Source organism: Ursus americanus, chromosome 6 (assembly GCF_024610735.1).
Source record: "Ursus americanus isolate L20-20 chromosome 6, mUrsAme1.1.p, whole genome shotgun sequence".
NCBI lineage: Eukaryota > Metazoa > Chordata > Mammalia > Carnivora > Ursidae > Ursus > Ursus americanus.
Window position 1 is genome coordinate 75045019 of NC_142132.1, and position 19444 is coordinate 75064462.

The window sequence follows — 19444 nt, forward strand, 5'->3', positions numbered from 1 at the left end:
CCCCTAAGACCCACTTCTCAGGAATGGATAGAACACCTCTTTGTGCCACTCTATCTTGAAACTTAGGAGTCGTTGATTTTCCTTTGTTCCTGACAACTGAAGGTCGTCACATCCTTCCTGTTTCATCTTCTGAATATTTTGTGACTCTCTTTTCTTTACCCATCTTTACAACCATCACCCTACTCGCCTCATATTAGAATTGCCTCCCGATGTCCTTGCCTTCATATTTTTTCTGACTCAGGCCTCTCTCTCACCCAGCCACTAACAGTGATCTCTCCAAGAGCTCACATGGGACTGTATCACACATCTGACCAACACGTTGGTGTGACTTCACGTTCCCTGCACAAGAGAATGGCTGGTGTCTCTTGATGCCTGAGCATTTCTACCGCCTCATTTTCTGAAACCCCCCGCCTCACCTGTCTCCTTTAGCATCTACTTGTAGTCTCCTGCATAGGCCAACCTGCTTCTCATCTCATTTCCATTGTTTGTGACATTTTCCACGTTTTGAAATCTTTCATCTTTCATTACCCAAGCTGGCGTGGGCAGCTTACACTCAGTGTTTAGGATTCCGCTCAGGCATGCCCTTATTCATGCATCTTGCCCAGACTCTGCTCCCTCATGGTTGAGCTGCATGTCTCTCCACTGTGCATTTCTCTACTGCTCTCCTCATGCCATTGTAGGTGCCCTGCTCCCTCTATGAACTTAAATGGAGGGTAGGGCCTACATTTCAATCACTTCTGTATCTTGAAGATCTAACACTGTTCCCAGAACTTAATCAGTTCCAGTGATTGTTTAATGAGCTCGTGCATTCAGGCATGAATAAAGGAATGACGATATCTAACATATGCATCAAAAATTCTAGTGATATTGATTTAACTGTGTCACAATATGGCCCATTCCATGGTTGGATGATTAATTCCTAGAAACCTCTTCATATTGAGTTGAAACTAACCTTCTTGCTAACTCATCTGGTATTCCTTATAGTTTCCATTTGCCAGCACACAAAATAAATTTGTACAATAGTCTTAATATATTTCAAGATGTATTGATGTCCTTCTGAGTCACCTCTTTTTCCAGGCCAATAACTGTTTATTTTTTAAAAGTAAAATATGTTCATTGCTAGGTTATTTACTTATCTGTGTTAACAAAAGAAACTTCAAGGCCCTGTTAGTTCACAGGCAAGAATTTTAGTCTGTGGTAAATTCTTGCTGATTTTGAATGTCAGAATTAGTGAAATTAATCAGCATAGGGATAATAGGATTTAAGAATAAAGACAGAGATATGTCTCCACATACAGATGTTACTAACAGAAATGGAGGTTTGGAATCAGGCATGAAAGAAGTCATCACTACAGGAGTCCATTTCCTGAGCTGCTTCAAGAATAGCTATGCCACAGGGCACATGCAAAGAAGAGAACAGACTTGGATTATTTGTCCAAAAATTAGATTGTGTTTCTTCCTTCAACTCAGTGGAAAGTAAGACAAAGTTTTAAAACACAGTAGCAGGGACTGGTGAGTTGTGGTGTTATCAACAGTGTAGATTTCCAGTCAGAAAGAATCTTAAGGGTCACAGTGAAACTAGAAAAAAGAGTAAAAAAAAATTTTGTGTTCATGTTTCTTTTCTATGGTTATATAAATATCAACATATAGATACATATATAGAGAGAGATATGAATCAGGTTTGTTTTTTCAAATACTCTTAGCTCGTACTTTCAAAATAGCCTAGAAGACAGGTAAAGCAAGACATGCCCAAGGTTTTCAAGAGGATGTCAGAAACCACCGGGTTTTCAGAAGCAGAACTACTAAAAGTTGATTATTGAATTCTGGTTCTAAAAAAGTAAATAAATAACAGAGAATAGTAATCAACAGAGATTACCCACTTGGCCTGTAGAAAGGCAGTGAGTCATTTATAATTCTAGCCGGGTTCATGTCCCTGCATAAAGTGCTACTGTTTCAAGATAAAGGCATCCTTGAATCTAATGCAATAAACTCTTAAAGGTGCTTATATGTGCTTATATGCCTTATACATATTGATATGCTATTATATGTGCATTATGTCAGAATATGAAGACAAAAATACACCTTGAAAAAAGTTATTAGTTTAAATGTACTGGAAAATGTTGCCATTGTTTGTCTGTTTCTTACTAGTGTATACTTGTATGCCGTATATGTGTTTGTGGTCATTTATGTTGACATTGTTTTTTATTAATGTTAAATTTGCATATAGGTTCCACCTGGTGGAGTTCCTGTAGGTACTAGGTGTTTATTTTGTGTTTGTTCTGTTGTGAATTGCTGTGGTTCATTTCCTAGTTCTTTTTCTTTTCTACTAAAACAAGTAGACAGTTACTTCATTATCAACTTATACAGACATCTGCAACTACCATAAATATGTGTATGCTTGTAGATGTAATTTAAATTTGTGTTCCTCGTACTATTGTTTAGAGCAGAACGGATTGTGTGGAATCTAAAGTGCAGGTGAACTTCAACAAAGATTATTCAATCATTAAATGTTTTTTCAGTCCATGACAAATGTTCATAATTCATCACCATATTCTTTCTAAAAGATTCTAAGTGTGGAATTGAACCTTTTTGAACAAGGTTGTCTGAAGACAACCACTGCTGACAAATTCAAATTGGCAGATGAGATTAATTTTTTTGTCATTTTTTTCTTATACTTTATAATTTATGTATGTGCATAAGTATGCATATGTACATATGTGCACATATATACACATTTCTGTGTTATATGTGTATATATATGAGGATGCATATAAACTTGTGTGTGAGTGATACAATATTTTGATTCCTCTTGGAAACCCAAAATTGGCTTTAATTCCAATTACTTGTTATATTTGAATATTTCTTCTATATGATGGGATTTCTAATTTTACATTCATGTGTTTGTTTACCATTGCATTTGCATATGTGTTTACTTTTGCCTTCTTTTTTTTCTGTGCTGTGAGTGAATATCAGAGTTTATTTTACCTTCCTGGAAAATAATACACAAATCAATGAAATGATATGGTATATACTGAATGTATACTTTAGATAAAGTAATATTACCATTTGTCAGAAGGAAAAAGAACATTTATTAATCAGCCTTCTGTGTCCATATTAATTAGTTAAAAAACTAATATGTGTTTTAAACAAATATATAGACACAAGGACTACATAAAATTTATTGTCCCTCTCAAAATAATAAGCCAGAGCACTATCAATTTGCACTCATAAAATACCATGCCTGAAACTAGTATTATCCTCAAAAATAAATCCAAGTATTAAGCTCTGAGTAATAACTGGTTGAATATTTCCAAATCTGCATTCTTAAATTCTTGTCCTCAAAGGAACATCCAGATATTCACCAATGGCATCTATGTATCCAATATCTAGATTTTAAAAAGTTGATACATGAAGTGTTCATAAAATTCACATGTTAAAATTTAAACAGAGATTAACCGAGCGGGACAGATTAAAAAGAGCTGTAAGATACCATGGACAATCATAGCTTTCTGTATTATGTTATCTTTTTATAAAAAATAATCTGCATGTCTGGAAAGTGTTATTTTAGTCTCCAGCTAGTTATTACAACAGGACTTGAAGTGAAGTCAATTAAATTATCAAAAGGTCTTTAATGTTTCTGGATATCAAATATGAGAGTCTGTTTATGAAGCATGGGTGTGTATGTCATCTTCAAATGGGAAGCATTTGACAGTGAAAATCTTGCAGCTTCTATCAACTGGGAAAAGAGACAGTGTTGTTTGTGACACAAGCATATTTTACAGTCTCACATGTGCACACGCTGGTTCCCAACCCAACATTCACTGCAGTCCTGCACCATCACAATACCTGGCATTTTAAAAATTGCCTACAACATGTGGTGAGGATACAAGTGAATATATCTAACAAATTTCCTAACAAAGGCTACAGTTGAAAGGAAGAAAAGAAATTGGTGAAGTATTCGTTATAATCAAGTAGAGAATGACCAAAGGACATGGATAAAGGGAGAGAAGTAAATATCGGATATATATCCAGTCCCATAGCAGAGCTTGCTCAACTTGGATTACTGGGTGTTTCAGGTCTAAGTAAAGGAAGCTGTTCTTTGGCACCATTGTGGGTAAATTCAGAGAACAGGAAACAATATATGAATTTAACAGCCTAGTGATTTTACCTTGGTTGGTAAAATCAAGGATAAACACTAAAAAATGACAGACACTCATACTTAGGTTTTTGTTGTTGTTAATCGAAACTGCATTCTAACTTTTCTGCTCATTAAAAAATAAAGAAAGGGGGGGTAATCAGAAGGGGGAATGAAGCATGAGAGACTATGGACTCTGAGAAACAGAGGGCTTCAGAGGGGAGGGGGTGGGGGAATGGGATAGGCTGGTGATGGGTAGTAAGGAGGGCACGTATTGCATGGTGCACTGGGTGTTATACGCAACTAATGAATCATCGAACTTTACATCAGAAACCAGCGATGTACTGTATGGTGACTAACATAATATAACAAAAAAACATTAAAAGGAAAAAAAAGAAAATCACAAGAAAGAGGAAAAAAATAAAAAATACCAAATTAAAAAAAAAATCATTGCATTTTACTGCAGTTGACTTTAAAGTACACAATAAGAAGCAATCTCAAAATGTGGTTCAGGATATATTGAGTTTATATGCATTTTATAATCTATTTTTTAAAATAAATAATCTAACTCTTTATTAACTAATACACTTCATTATCCAAACATCCCACCTGCTAGCCTGCTAAGCAATTGGGGTCACGATGCTGACATGGAGCCCAAGGTTCCTGTTTTAAGTATCCATGGAAAGCCCTTGACTTTACACAACTCTTAACAACTTTGATTATTATGATAAAGAGACCAATGAAAATTATTGTCTATAGCATTACTTTTTTTCTTGTTCCAGGATCAATAAATGTAGCATACTGGACTTATCACAATCATGGACATAGAAGCCACAATAGTATAGCTATCTCTTAATGAGATGTTACAAATACAGAACTTGGGTTAGTTTCAAATGGAACCATTCATTTCAAAGTTATTTGAAATATACATATATTGAATCTTTAAAAAGGTGTTTAGATTACAGTATCTGTGGGTCAAATCATGCCTACCTTTTAATATAATACACATTTCAACTTTCTCACTTTCACATAGAAATGTTTAAAAGGTGAGTTCTAATTTTTTAATCAAATGAACATGTCTTTAACAATTCCACACTCTATACTCTGCCCTCCGCCCCTGATTTCAGACTTTGAAAAGTAATCTATGATATTAAATTACATTTCACACTACACTATGCGAATACGTATTTTTTCATTTGAGTCTAGTCAACATGCATTTGAGTCTAGTTGACGTGATGTGACATGAGTTTCAGGTGGACGCCATAGTGATGTGACTTCTCTGTGTTATGCTGAGCTCAGCACACGAGTAGCTCCCATCTGTCACCACACAATGGTCTTACAGGACCAGTGACTCTATTCCCTGTGCTCTGCCTTTCATCCTCGTGACTTGCTCATCCCATAACTGGCAGCCTGTGTCTCCCACTCCCCTTAGTGCATAATATTTTTATAGTTGCCAAAACCTGTAGAAACCCCTCGCCTCCCTGTGTCATGTCTGTTGCTGTTGTTTTCATAAAAGCCTTGTCCGTAGTCCTGCTTCTCACTATTCTTTTCTCTGCCCCACCTACCTTCTTGCTCCCCCATCAGACACCAGTCCGCACTCCCCACTTACGTCCTTGTTCTTTCTCTAACATGCAGAGATTGATATCTTATCTTTCAGGAGGGCAGTAAGACTGTGAAGGGTTTCCAATGTGTAATTACATATCTCTGTTTTGAACTTTTGCCATCCCTTCTTCTTTATGTATATGTCAGTTTTCTGGACTCTTAATCAGACACAATACAGCCAATTCATATATCTTCAATCTAATCATCTGAAATTTTTAAATTAAAATAAACTCTATGTTTCCCTTTGGAGAGCCTTTGCAGCATTAAAATAAGAAAAAGCAAGCATGGTATTTATAGGTAATGAATTATACATAAACAATTTTATTTCTATTTTACATTTAAAGTTAGAACAGAATAGTAATAGGCATACGTGCAGTTTATTACTACAAATGAAGTAATTGTACAATCCTACAGCTAGAATTTTGGGCTCTACTTTTCTCTTCTTGCATTTAATTCTTATTCCTCAAGCCCAGTGTAGTTCGGGAGAATATTGATATTAAATAACCAAAAAGAATATATTCAATTGGATTATTATCTATCCTATTCTTTTCCTTTTATTCACATTAATTGTACTTATACTCATTCTGCTATGGTGTTTTCCACAACAGGGGTCATTGTCTTTGCATATTCCAGCTCAGTGATGAGTGGATGTTTAGTGAAACCTATCTTGTCTTTGGAAAGTCTTATTACAGTCATGCATGGTTTTGTAATCGATTTGCAAAATTAATCTCCGGTTAATGAACTAATAGCTGCATTATATATTCAACATTAAATAATGGCACTCTTTTTTCAAAGATGAAAGACCCAGAACTTCACCTCTTCCTGAATGATTACACCTCAGTCTTCACCGTCACGCAGACCGGCATCACTCGCTACCTCACCTTACTTCAGCCAGTGGACAGGGAAGAACAGCAGACTTACACTTTTTCGGTAAAAAGATTTCATATACACATTTATGTGTGAGAGTGTGTGTGTGTGTGTGTGTGTGTGTGTGTGTGTGTGTGTAACAGAAAGAGATATCTGTTTTAAACTGAAGAAGTCAATAATTTAGGAAAAAATACAATATTTTCAAGTAATTGAACATATTAATAATAAAATCCTTCACATGTATTTCTCCTTTTTCTGTTTTATAACTTTGTGCAGCTGTGTTAACACTCTTTCCAACAGAGGAAAAATAATTTTCAAAATGGAAACAGGAAAATAGGAGTCTCATTTTTTACCATACACTCATAATTGACTTAAATTTGAGATATTGTCAGCTAGAATCCACAAACAAAGAATTATTTCCTAACCTTTATTTTATTTTAACTTATTTTATGTTTTTTTAATTACATTTTAAATTTTGTCAGAGGGTTAGGTCAGGGGTTCTCCACTGGGATGATCCCTGTGGTCCCCAAGCCCATCCCACCCGTCCCCTGGGAACATTTGGCAATGTCTGCAGACACATTGGTCATCACTCCTGTGAGGGGTGCTATTGGTATCATGGAGGGAGACACCAAGGATGCTGGTAAGCATCTTATAACACACAGGACACGGCCCCCCCTCACCTCCACTGAAACAGAATTATCTGATGGAGAGAACCTAGTATAGGTTAACCAAGGGGAAAAAAAAAAAGGTGAGGGGAGATTATTAAAGCTGTAATTGTAAATAGTTACTGTAACATAGAAATATATATGTGTATATATGACTAGCGTGGTTGAGAAGTGAATACAGTTGAAAAGAAAGTTTGTATTATCCAAATTTCTGACTAGATTTTATTCAGATATAAGAGGAAAATGAGCTGATAGAAAAGTACAGATTGTGGGACCTACGTGGGATTTCTTCTGGAGAACCTAACGCAGCACAGCCAGAGCTTCCAGAAACCCAGTAGTTAAAACTTAGATACAGAGTGGATTTCAGAAGTCATTCAGAACAAGGATGGCGGTGTTACAACGCTGACTTTGTTGGTCAGCCTTCCTAAAATGTCAATGATGGAATTAAGATGTCACTATTAGCTAATGGCAATAAGTCCTTTAAAATTTGTCATTTTGTGAATTGCCAGAAAAAGACATCACATCGCCTACTTTCTTGTGTGATATAAGTATGTTGGCTATAAAAGCATCTATGGCATTGTATACAAAATATGGAAAAGTGAAGAATATTTTCCTATTAATTTTTTTAAAAATTAAGTAGTAGTTAACTCTTAAGAATCAGCAGTGTTACTGGCTCACTCCAAGCCTCTAAGACATTTTACATATCTGCTTATTTAAAATGTGCTTGGAATTGAATACATTAAAAATAAAACGGAATCCTCTGTAATTGCTTCTTAGCATGTTAAAATACTTTGTTTATATGCGCTATTGTAGGTTTGTTATTTCCTTTTATCAAGAAAACATTTTGGCACCCATTGAAAACTGAAATTATATATAAGAAACATCTTAAATCATAAGAGTGCATTCTGTACTGCTTATGTTTGCATGACTTCTCTGTTACATGTATTTTTCTGTCCCCAAAGATAACGGCATTCGATGGTGTGCAAGAGAGCGAGCCAGTTATTGTCAATATTCGGGTGATGGATGCAAACGATAACACTCCAACGTTCCCTGAAATATCCTACGATGTCTATGTGTATACAGACATGAGCCCCGGCGACAGTGTCATACAGGTAACTCCCCATATGGGATGAAGATTTACACAAAGCAGTTACTTCCATGGGCATTATGCAATGGTTAAGAAACTGCTGAAGAAATGAAAATGAACTTCAGACTCATGAAATGACATAATTTAGCTTAGAAAGCTTTAGATTTATGTCTACTTTTCAAATAAAAATGTGTATATATGCACTTTATTTTTTTAAGATTTTATTTATCTATTTGAGAGAGAGAGAAAGAGAGGGAGAAGCAGACTCCCCACTGAGCAGGGAGCCCAACACAGGGCTCGATCCCAGGACCCCGGGATTAAGCTGAAGGCAGCTGTTAACCGACAGAGCCACCCAGACACCCCATTTATATTCACTTTAAAGTGGAATTAACTAGTTGTTAAATGTAAACGTAGCTATTTGACCAGTTTATAGTTGATTTTTAAAAATTTAATGTTCTGAATATATTTAATTAGTTAATATAATAATATATTTAACACACTGCAGTTTCAGATATTAGACATGTAGTTGAAAACTTCAGATTATTTTGAGCTTCTGAAAATGTGGATTAAATTTCCCTTGGTGGTAAGAACAGAAGACTGCCAAATTAATTGGTGGATGATACTGTTAGTGGTCACCTGGACGGACATAACACAGAATCATTACAACAGAGAAAATTAGAATTACATAGTAAATGGTGTCTTTGAAAACACAGAAATCAGGCAAAATCTTTCTCTTGATTTGTCTTATTTGTATTATTAACTGTGTACTTACTGCATTTAAATTAAGTATAAGTTATCTCAAAATATTTTCTTTTTGATTTTGAGTATAAGTCATTAAGAAGTCATAATATTCTTCACTGAGGGTTTTTAGAAATCTGGAGATGAGTTGAGTCTAGTACTTTCCAAACTGTCCATACTGCAGAATTACCAAGGGAGCTGTTTAGAAATCCAAACAACCAAGATTTCATGTCAGCTTTCCTGGATGAAGTTTTATGAGCAATACATACGTTATTGACATTAGAAAAACTAACCCCAAGAGTTTCAGTTGCCCAGCCACATAAAGATCACTAAGGCAGATTATCTTCTAACTCTGAGAGTCAGACTCAATAATTCTAAGTAACTTTCAGGCCAGGAAGGCCATGATTCTATATACTTTTGGAGTATTTGAATATCTCCAAATTATTACTAAATTACACATTGCATATTACATAACAATTACATTATATCATTAGATAGGGTCATAGAGGGTGATGTAAAGGCTGGAAATTTGCCTGTACATGCTTGCATGTGTGAATATCCTCAGCTATATTTGGTATTGGGGGAAATGCCATGATACATTTCATTCCTGTCTTGCTTGTGAATGTCTTGTATTGATGAAATTCACCCTTTCAACCATTTGTGTTGAGCACAGAACTCTGATTAGTTTATTCCTGCATGCATAGCTTCTATATCCATAGTGACTAGCACGCTCAGTGTAGTAGATGCTTAGTAAGTGTTTATTCGAGGATGACAGGGGGAGACTTGCAGGCAAGGGGATATGAATGCATGGGAAGACGTAAATGCCCTGGCCTTTATTTCTAGTCAATGGTGGACTTAGAGAGCTACATTTATCTTTACCGAGGCACCTACTACAAATGCAGCAAAACTACAGTTTATACAGATAAAGGAATGACAATAGTTGCCATGTTCTTATTTAATTAGACCTGATTCTCATCTCTGTAACATAATTGAAAGTAAAAGTATATATATATATATATATATATATATATATATATATATATATATATATATATATATATATATATATATATATAAACAACCAGCAGGGAACTGGAAAGTGTAAATAAGAAAACCATAGCAATTATATGGGGGAACTGTATCGCAAAAAATGTTTGCCTTAGGGGATCAAAAGCTTATTTCTGGCATTTCCAGGCTGCAAAAGTTAATTTCCCTATGTACCTCTTTATAAAATAGATCTTTTCTTGCCTTTAAAGATTCATATTTTATATATCTCCCTGAACCACACAGATTATGAAGATAGACTATTGTTTGCCTCTCTATGGCTCTATTTTTAAAATTATTTAAACACCAAGAAATGAAGCCTTATGATTAGTATTTTAAATGTTATTCCCTCTGTGTGGTAACAGAATGGTGTGGCTTAAAACATCCTCCAGGGGTCTAGAAATAAAAGGAAATAGATTTCTTATTGAGCAGAAGATTTGTAAATGAAGCAAAATGACTCAGAACTGTGGCCTGCACCTGCCTTGCAAGAGTCACAGAATAGGTTCTGTGCTGCACCCACCCCAGCCCCTCATCAGCCTGCCTTTCCCCCACTGACCCCAAGATCAACTTGTTTACATTTGGTTAGTATTCTTATGTCAAAAACAATGAGAATATTAGAAGAAAAGGGGACAGTGAGCATTCTCCAGCAAAGAGCACCTTGGATAACCGATTTTAAGTATATTTTATTTTATTTATTATTTGACAGAGAACACAAGCAGAAGGGAGGGGCAAAGAGAGAAGCAGTCTCCCCGCTGAGCAGGGAGCCTGACGTGGGGCTCGATGCCAGGACCTCAGGATCATGACCTGAGCTGAAGGCAGATGCTTAACTGACTGAGCAACCCAGGCACCCCTAGATTTTAAGTATATTTTAATCAGATCATTTTGAATCTATCATTTTCAATGTAGCCATGAGACTTTCTTGGCCCAATCTAAGTACATGCTCAACTATTTGAATCTACCCCCTTCTTGTTAGGAGGAGCCTATAAGAACTGGATAGGTTGGTCAGAAAGATGTGAGTAACCAGGTCCTTATTAGCAATTCTGTTATAAATTAGTCCTCTGACTTTATATCTCCTGTGCCCTACTGTTGTAAATAGGAACAGAGTGGTTCATGAACCACATCTGGAGGAGCACTGCCCTAAAACAGCTTCTGTGTCCTTCATAACTGAAAATGAAGTGTCATCAGATTATTAGCATATCTTGTGTTTAGGGGGAAATTACTGGCATGAGTGAGAATGATTTTTTGCATGAAAGACCATCTTGTAGGCCATCGATGAAATCCTACAGGGTGGCACACATGGATATCACACTGTTGTTCTAGGTTTCATTTCACACATCGCTGGTTTTCTCGAAAAACCAATTGCCCGACATTGAAGATAGAGATTTTGATATATAATTTTAATATTTTGAAGATGTAGATTTTCCTATCAGTGGTTACCTATCCAGTCCACAGTCCATAGATGCTATTCCTAAACTCTTGCAACTTTCATGAATCAGTGTTCTTGATCCTAATTGAATAAAGAGATTTCCCTGAATAGCCTTTGAAAATACGGACTCCTCAACTCCACCCCAACATGACTTTATTTCAGCCATCTGGCCACTCACCATAGAGCCCCATCAGGAGATTTCACCTTACAAAACAAAGCAGCTCTAATATATGGCTAGTTTTGAGAAAACTCATCTTTACCCTTAACAAGATTTCATACCTTGGAAAATCGGAATTCCTAATTTATGAAGACAGAGTCTCATATGGAGCTGAGTCCTTTGATTCTTACCCCACCTCCTTCCATTTTTCTAATTCTCCAGTTCCTATCTTCTGTCCCACTTCTTAGTCCTCTTTGCTGCTTTAACCTCCATCCCCTCCCCCACCTTCACCTGTGCTCTACTCATTACTCCATTTCATTCCCTTTCTTTCACTACAGCAATGTCCTCCTCTCTCCTGACTCCTTCCTGTCCATCTATAAACACCTTTACGTCTCCCCTGCCCTGGTCTAAACACTTCTCCCAGGTAAGACCTCATGCTGCTGTCCCACTCTCATATATTCAGGCACTTGGATTGATGGATACACTTCCAGAATCTGTTAATTTATTACTTTATAATTACTAATTATTATTCTATTATTTCACTCACATCATACCATGAGAATCCTACAAAGTCATGAATCGGATGAGTCTCTCTTTAACTGTCAAACTCGAAAGCATTTTTCACTCCTTTATCTGGTGAAACTCTCGTCTGCCCCATTTTATGGAAAACTGGTTGTCATCCCACCTCCCTGGTGACTAAAGAACTTGTTGCTGGCTCCTTGTTCACTTCTTATTCTTTAAATATTAACATTCTCCAAAAATCAACTTGCGGTGCTTGGTTTCATGTATTCCCACATTCTTAGTCATTACCACGATGTATACTCCTGTCTCCCAAGGTTAAATGGCCTGTGGGGACCTCAACATCCAGCTGGCATTCCAAGGATCTGTTGTACAGGGGAGTGCACGTTTTGGGTAGGCACTTTGGACTGGACATACTCAAGATAAATTAGCTAATCCACTATCTTCCATCGAATACAGAAACACACAGACTCAGACACACACACACATCCTGTCTCCATTGGAGGCTCTACATTGTGAAGGGCCCCATTAATCTAAGATTACAGAGGCTTTAGCAGCAACCTCAGAGTCCTGTTTCTCATACCCCCTTCACCTGCCCATATGCAGGTGACTGTCCAGGTGCTGAAATCTCTGCTTCAAAATGTATCTGTCATTATTTCCCTTTCCGTGTCTATGGCCTGCCAGGAATTAAGCTACAAGAGTGGACTCTCACCAGTAACCCTATTTCCACAGACGCCCCACAGGTGTTTATTTGGCAGGAGTCAGGACAGGTCTTCCTTACTGGAGGAAGAGCCCAATCTCCACGCATGCCATCAAGAACATCCTGTAATACCTTACATGCTTCTGTCTTATCTCCTGCTACATCCCTCCACGTCATCGACTTTGAGATCCTATAGAGGGCTTTATTTTGTTCCTTCTGTTTGACTTCAACATTAACTATCACTTCTCATTCTGTGCCTATTGACATCTCTCTCAAGTTTCAATGTTCGATCCAAATTATATCTTTTTTTTTTTCATTCTTTAACACACAGCTCAAATGTGACTTTCTAAATAAAGCCTTTATTTTCCTAGCAAATCTGAAATAATAGTTCCTTCCACCATCCTCCCACATGTCCAGCTAGCAGCTCTTAACCATGGCACATGATTTACCATGCCCTGCATGGCGCTTGGCTCTTATGTGTCTGTCTACCCTGCTGATCTGAAAATTCCTCTAGGACACAAACTCTTAATGATACCTAACCCCCAGTGCTCAGCACAATCACTTCTCCATGGTAGGGGTTCACCAAATAGCTGTGGAATTTGTTCCCCTAATGCTCTCTCAGTCAGTGCAGAAGAAGTCTCATTCTAGAAATGCATTCTGTTTGGCATCAGTATTCCCTCTGTCATAAACAAAGTGTTACGCCCCCCAAGGTCCCTCCCTAACTCCACAGCTTCAGCGAGGCCACGCCTTTCCTGCTCCTCAGACAGAAGACACTTGACACTGATACATTTCTCTTAGTTAGGCTGTATCTCAGGTCCTTGAACACTACAGCTGGAAATGACTGAAAATATTTCTTGTTCCCAGCCTCATTTTACGAAGAATTTGAGTTAACACACTGATAAATGATCGGTCCCAAATCACTAAGTTTCTAAGTGGCAGAGCTGATGTTGAATCCAAGTTAAAGATGGTAGAATTTGGGTCCAGACAAGCTGTGTCCCCTTTCTGCCACTTTGTGCCCTTATGTGACTCTGGACAATTAGCCCAGTCCTTTGTACTAAGGTTTTTTACTCTTTAAAAGGTGATAACTGTAGTACCAGCTTCACAAAGGTGTTCTAAGTATTAAATTAGTCCTATAAGCTACCAACACACATGTACTTTGCAAATACATTGTGCATACATGTTATCTAGTTATTATTATTGTTGAACTATGTTCATGGATTGTATAAAGCATTTACAATGATTAATAACCTTTACTGCCTTATCTGTGTATATCCTCATGGGTCATGTGTATTAGTTAGTACTCTGTGGAGGACACATGAACACTACATATAAAAGTATATATTGAAATTCTTCTTTATGATTTCCAGCATTATGAACAAAATTAGGATAAACCCATGTAGTATTTTAATGCCTTTTGACAATTTATTTTATGTAAAATAATGAGAGTGTTCTTTGTGGTAAATGTGGGGGGGGTTGGGTTTGGGTTTGTGATATCATGACTCAAGTTTGAGGGAGGGTTCTATATATGTAAAGTCTTGGTAGAGTTTAGTATGTCAGCAAATCCCAGATAATGATTTTATGAGCAAACCTTACAGAAATGTAAGTGTGTTTTTTGCATTCATACACAATTTTCATTTGTTTTTGATATTTGAAACAATTTAATTTTACCAAAGACCATACAATTTCTTACCCGAACCCACTTGCATTAGAACGGAAACATAAAATCAAGATTCTTAATGTGTGTAGGTTACTCACTGACATTGAATCTGAGACTCAGTTACACCATCTGCATTTTGTACACATGGACGACACTTACACCTGTGAAAAAGTACCACCTTCCATGTAGCCACTCAGCTTGGAAACCAGAGTTTTCCTGACAGTTTCACTTCCTCCTCTCAATCAGTTACCAAGTCCTACTGATCTCTCCTTACACACCAACCAAATGCATCTACTACAGTCTCTTCCACTGCTATCATCCACCTCAAACTGCTCTTCCTTGGACCCGGCAGTGCCCTCCTCTGGACTCCAGGTATATCTCCTCTCCCCCGTGTCTCCATGCAGCACCCACAGGACTCTTGTAAATTTGAGATCAAAGCAGCAATTGCCATGTTGATGCCTTCCGTGATTTTCTGCAGCTATCAGAATAAAGCCCAGTCACTATCCTGCGTGACCAGTCTGCTGATGACTCTCCAATTGCCTTCTTGCCAACTACCTTTCTCTTGCTCTCTTAATGCATCCCCTTCTATTCACATGCTTTTCATCATTAAGATCTCAATTTACATGTCACCTCCTCAAGGAAGCCTTCTGGGACTCCTTTCCTAAATTCCACTCCCACTATTATCCCAGGGCAGCCTGATTCTTCCTTCATAGCATATTCCAAGTTTATTATAATTTTAATGATCTGTTTCTCTGATTAGTTAATAAGATCAAGTGAGCTCAAATGATTTGTAGATTTTGTCAGTTTCTCCATTTTCTGTCTTGTTTCACTGCTATTTGTATTCAACATCAGGCAGAACACCTGGTCCATACTAAACCTTTTATAAATGTTTGTTTAATGAACAAATGGATAAAGGAACTAATGGGTGCAGGTGAAAGAAGTGTTCTTTAATTTATGTATGAGTGTTGGGAAATTACCTGTATTTCAGGTTAAAGTGATTTAAAAATTAATCAGCCTAAACTGCAGGTGTATTAGTATCCCTAGGACATCATACTTCCTAGCTTGATTATCCAGAAGAATCTCTCTGATGAAGGCTCTTGAGAGGCTGAACAATCTAACTGAAAACATGTCATGAGAAAGTATTCCCATGTTTTTGGAGAAGCAATAGTGAATAATTAACACACTTACTGGAAAAACATTCACTGTGCTAAGTGAAGTCCCCAGCGCTGTGCAAGTTGTAAGGAAAAAAGGAACTACTAACATTTAATTTCTGACCTTCAGTAATTACTAGTGTAGTAAGAAAGAAAGGCATAAGATATTTTTGTTTTTGTCATGATGATCAATACGGCTCATAGCATCCAATTAAACACTGCAAAATTTTTAACATCTAAATTGCTCTTAAGACCTTAAGAGTTGTGTTGTGTAGATGAAGCTTTCCCATTTGATAAACCGGGGAAAATATTAATGGTATCAACACAGTGATCACAAACATCTGCATTTTGAACTCGTACAGGTAAAAAATAATTCTCGCGTTTGGCTTTTATAGTATTTTTCAATTGCCATACCCCTTTCCTGATATATTTAGAAACCCAGCTTTTCAAAGAAAATGTATTTGTAAAGGCAGTTAAGTTCCTTTTCTTTTATATTTATCTAGCATGTTTTGGGTTGTTACAGTGAGAGCTCTCCATGGTCAAGTTCAATAACTGATGCTTAAATGCTTGCATTTTTATAAAGATTTTAATTGTATACAATTGCTTTTAATATCATCTACATTGTACATTTTTAATTTGGATAATATTCTTTCTCATCATTACTGTTCTAGATATGGCTAGTTTACTAGATAATTGGTAGAAATTTAGAATTTTAGAAATTTAGAAATCAGAAGAAACTAGGAGAAACAAAAATGTGTAATATATTTTATATATCTTTTTCTTTTCTGTATATCACCAAAGTTTGTTTGCTTTTTTCAACTATTGTTTCAGAAAACAAACAAAAACTGTTTCCCTCTCAACTTCCTCTTGCAGTAAATTATCTTAAAATGTCAAAGCATAGTCATTCGAGTAAAAGAAAAATGCTTGCATATTGAGATGTTTCAAAGATAAGGAATCTTAGAAAAAAGCCAATACTCCAAACAGAGCAGTAGGGGATTTCTTGGAAGCCTAGTAAACTTGTGCATTCAGTTTGGCCAATAAAACAAGCAAAAACACCACCGAGAAAGCCCTAATATACATGCGTATTACAAACACATGCTATACAGGTATATTCTTAGACAAATTATAATTTAATGTGTATAGATTTTTATGTATGTGATGCTAAACTCGAGGCTCTGAAAATTAGGATGAAGAAGACACAGTGCTAAGCCTTGAGAAGCTGCATATATATTATAAGAGATGATCCTTATTCACAGTGAAATACTCAGAAAATATCACAAACCATTATTGATTTTTTTTAAATTACATGGAACAGACTAAGAATATGATGAGAGTTCATTAAACCTGAGTGGGGAGGATGGTTTGGTAGGGCTTGAATAGCCAGGAAGTTTTCACTGCTGATGAGAACTCCATGAACCAATCAGGATGATTAGTGCCCAGACAGGAAGGTTATTGGAGGTGGACGGGTACAACCAAAGGCATGGGATTTCATGGGGCATTAAGGATACCACTCTGAATGTGGTTGGAGAGGGGGGGAAACTGAATGGTGAAAGATTTGCCTTTCTTTTACCAAGTCAAGTATGCTTTGGTTTATTCTTCCAAGCCCCTGTCATTACAGGCATTTGGGGATTTTTATAATGTGTTCTTATCCTTCTCTACTAGCACATCTATTAAAGATACTTTTCTTTCCCGTCTCCTCTTCTAGACCACAAGCTGACAGACAGAAACTATTCTGTCTCTATCTTCTGCACTTTAGAATGCAGTGTCTGGCACAAATTAAGGTCTGAATAAATAGTTCAGTTTACCTATCAATTAAAGGCATACCCTGCATAGCAGAGCAATTCAGATTTGTCATTGTAGACTATGTAAGATTTCTTGAAGAAGTATATAAGATGAGGTCTTTAAATTGGTGAGGTAAGGCCTGGGCTATGGCATTTGTTGGAAGCCGACTTTGAGGAAAGCTTTCTTGGAGGTAATGAGGGTACAAGCTCTGTATGGAGAGTGCAGCAGCTTGAAAGCAGTCAAGGCTCCAGTTTATAGGCTCAGAGTCTGAGCAATGAGACTCAATGAACCTCTACAAGAGGATTATGAAGTTGCCACAGAAAAGGAACTAGCTCTCCAGATTCTCAAGCGTTATAAAGAAACACTTGCAAAAGTCATCTTGTTGCTGTTTTATTCTTGAGCTTTTTATCAGGCAGAGGAATACCTAAATGAGAGCTCCATCTCCAATAATAATACTTTGAATGGTCCATAAAAAATTAATGATTATGGTATTGTTAATGAATTATATGCCTGGAAGTTCCTTTGCTAAACACCTGCTCTACTGAGGTGGCTGCCATCTTGGATTAGTCTAGGACATGCTGAACAGAAGAGAGGTGACGAGTAGCCCTATAAGCTTTTTTAGCTTCAAAGCATCACCAGCTTACATTAAGGTTGCAGAGAGCATAATCTGGACAGGACTAATTTATGCATTGCCCAATTTACTTGATCAGTAGGCGTGGTCTTAGGTTCAGACTGACCACCAAAGTTGAGAACCAAGAGGCCTCTTGTAGCACCAAGTTTATTTAGCCTCAAGTGAGGATACAGGGCAGGCGACAGCATAACTTTTATGGTGATAATAGAGTGGAAGTCTTATGACCTCTAAATACAACTTCTGATGTCTTCGAAGTTATCTGCACCTGGGCTGTATTACCCCCTTGATACATACATCGGAGGCATTTTCCTAAAAGTTTTGTTATAGCAACTTCTATAATACCTAGTGCATAAAAGCAGACTTACCCAAAGACTGGTAAACAGCAGGATATCTTTTACTGGGTAAGAAATTGGAATTCTCTCTGCAAAATACATTTCCAACCATACCTTTTCCTATGTAAGTTGTCTGATATTTCTTTAACATTTTAAAGATTATTTCTTTCCTTCATCTTCTATTACTTATACCTTTTTATAAGTGCTGATAGGGGCATTCAACTGTGTCTGTAAGTTTTTCAAACGTAAATTAATTTCTTCCTCCAACAAATCTGTCCCCATGGTTATTACCTAGCTGTTGAGTTTTAGGTTGCCTTCCCAAATAATCTTTGTATCCAAGAGATCAATATCCACTCAAGCTTCATTTTTATCAACTATGTAAGTGAACCAAAAATCCTTTATTGTATCATACAGCTGAGGCCAAGAGATTGAATGTTTAACACAACATGCTTCAATTGATAATGCCATGATTATATCAGCTTTCCCAATAAACCCAGGTTGTTCTTACATATCATACATTTTCCATTCCCCGAGTAAGCATCAGAGACTATCTTTCAGGCAACTCTGGGTTTCATCTGCTTTCACATCATAACCATACGCCTTCCCCTAGGTATAAATTTTCACTGACACAAATTTCTGGGCATCCTTTTAGAGCCACAGGCATTTGTCTCTCATGAGTCAACACAGTGTTGTCCCCTAATCTGTCCAAACCTCAGCAAAGGTACTGTGGAGAACTACATTTCCAAGTGATCCCAGGTAGGCCTTATATCTAGGCTTCATGAAAAAGCCTAAAGCAGTGGCGTCCTCTAACATTAGCCAGAGTCAGTATCACATCTGAGAGGAGCTGTTGACAGGGTTACTCTTGCTCTGAAATGTTCTCTCAGAAGATGTTCTCACAGAAGAGATCCTTCCTTGAAATCTTTGCTTATTCCCATTCCATATTCCACATTTT

At 36.9% G+C, this 19444-nt stretch overlaps 1 protein-coding gene across 1 annotated transcript in view; it reads left to right on the top strand.

Annotated features, from left to right (window-relative positions):
• The window catches only part of PCDH15 (protocadherin related 15), a 1630853-nt gene that overhangs the window by 1282848 nt on the left and 328561 nt on the right, over positions 1-19444 (top strand). Inside the window, exons 14-15 of the mRNA XM_087863140.1 lie at positions 6532-6666; positions 8231-8380. Of these exons, the coding sequence (XP_087719266.1) occupies positions 6532-6666; positions 8231-8380 (285 nt within the window). The remainder of the gene's footprint in view (positions 1-6531; positions 6667-8230; positions 8381-19444) is intronic.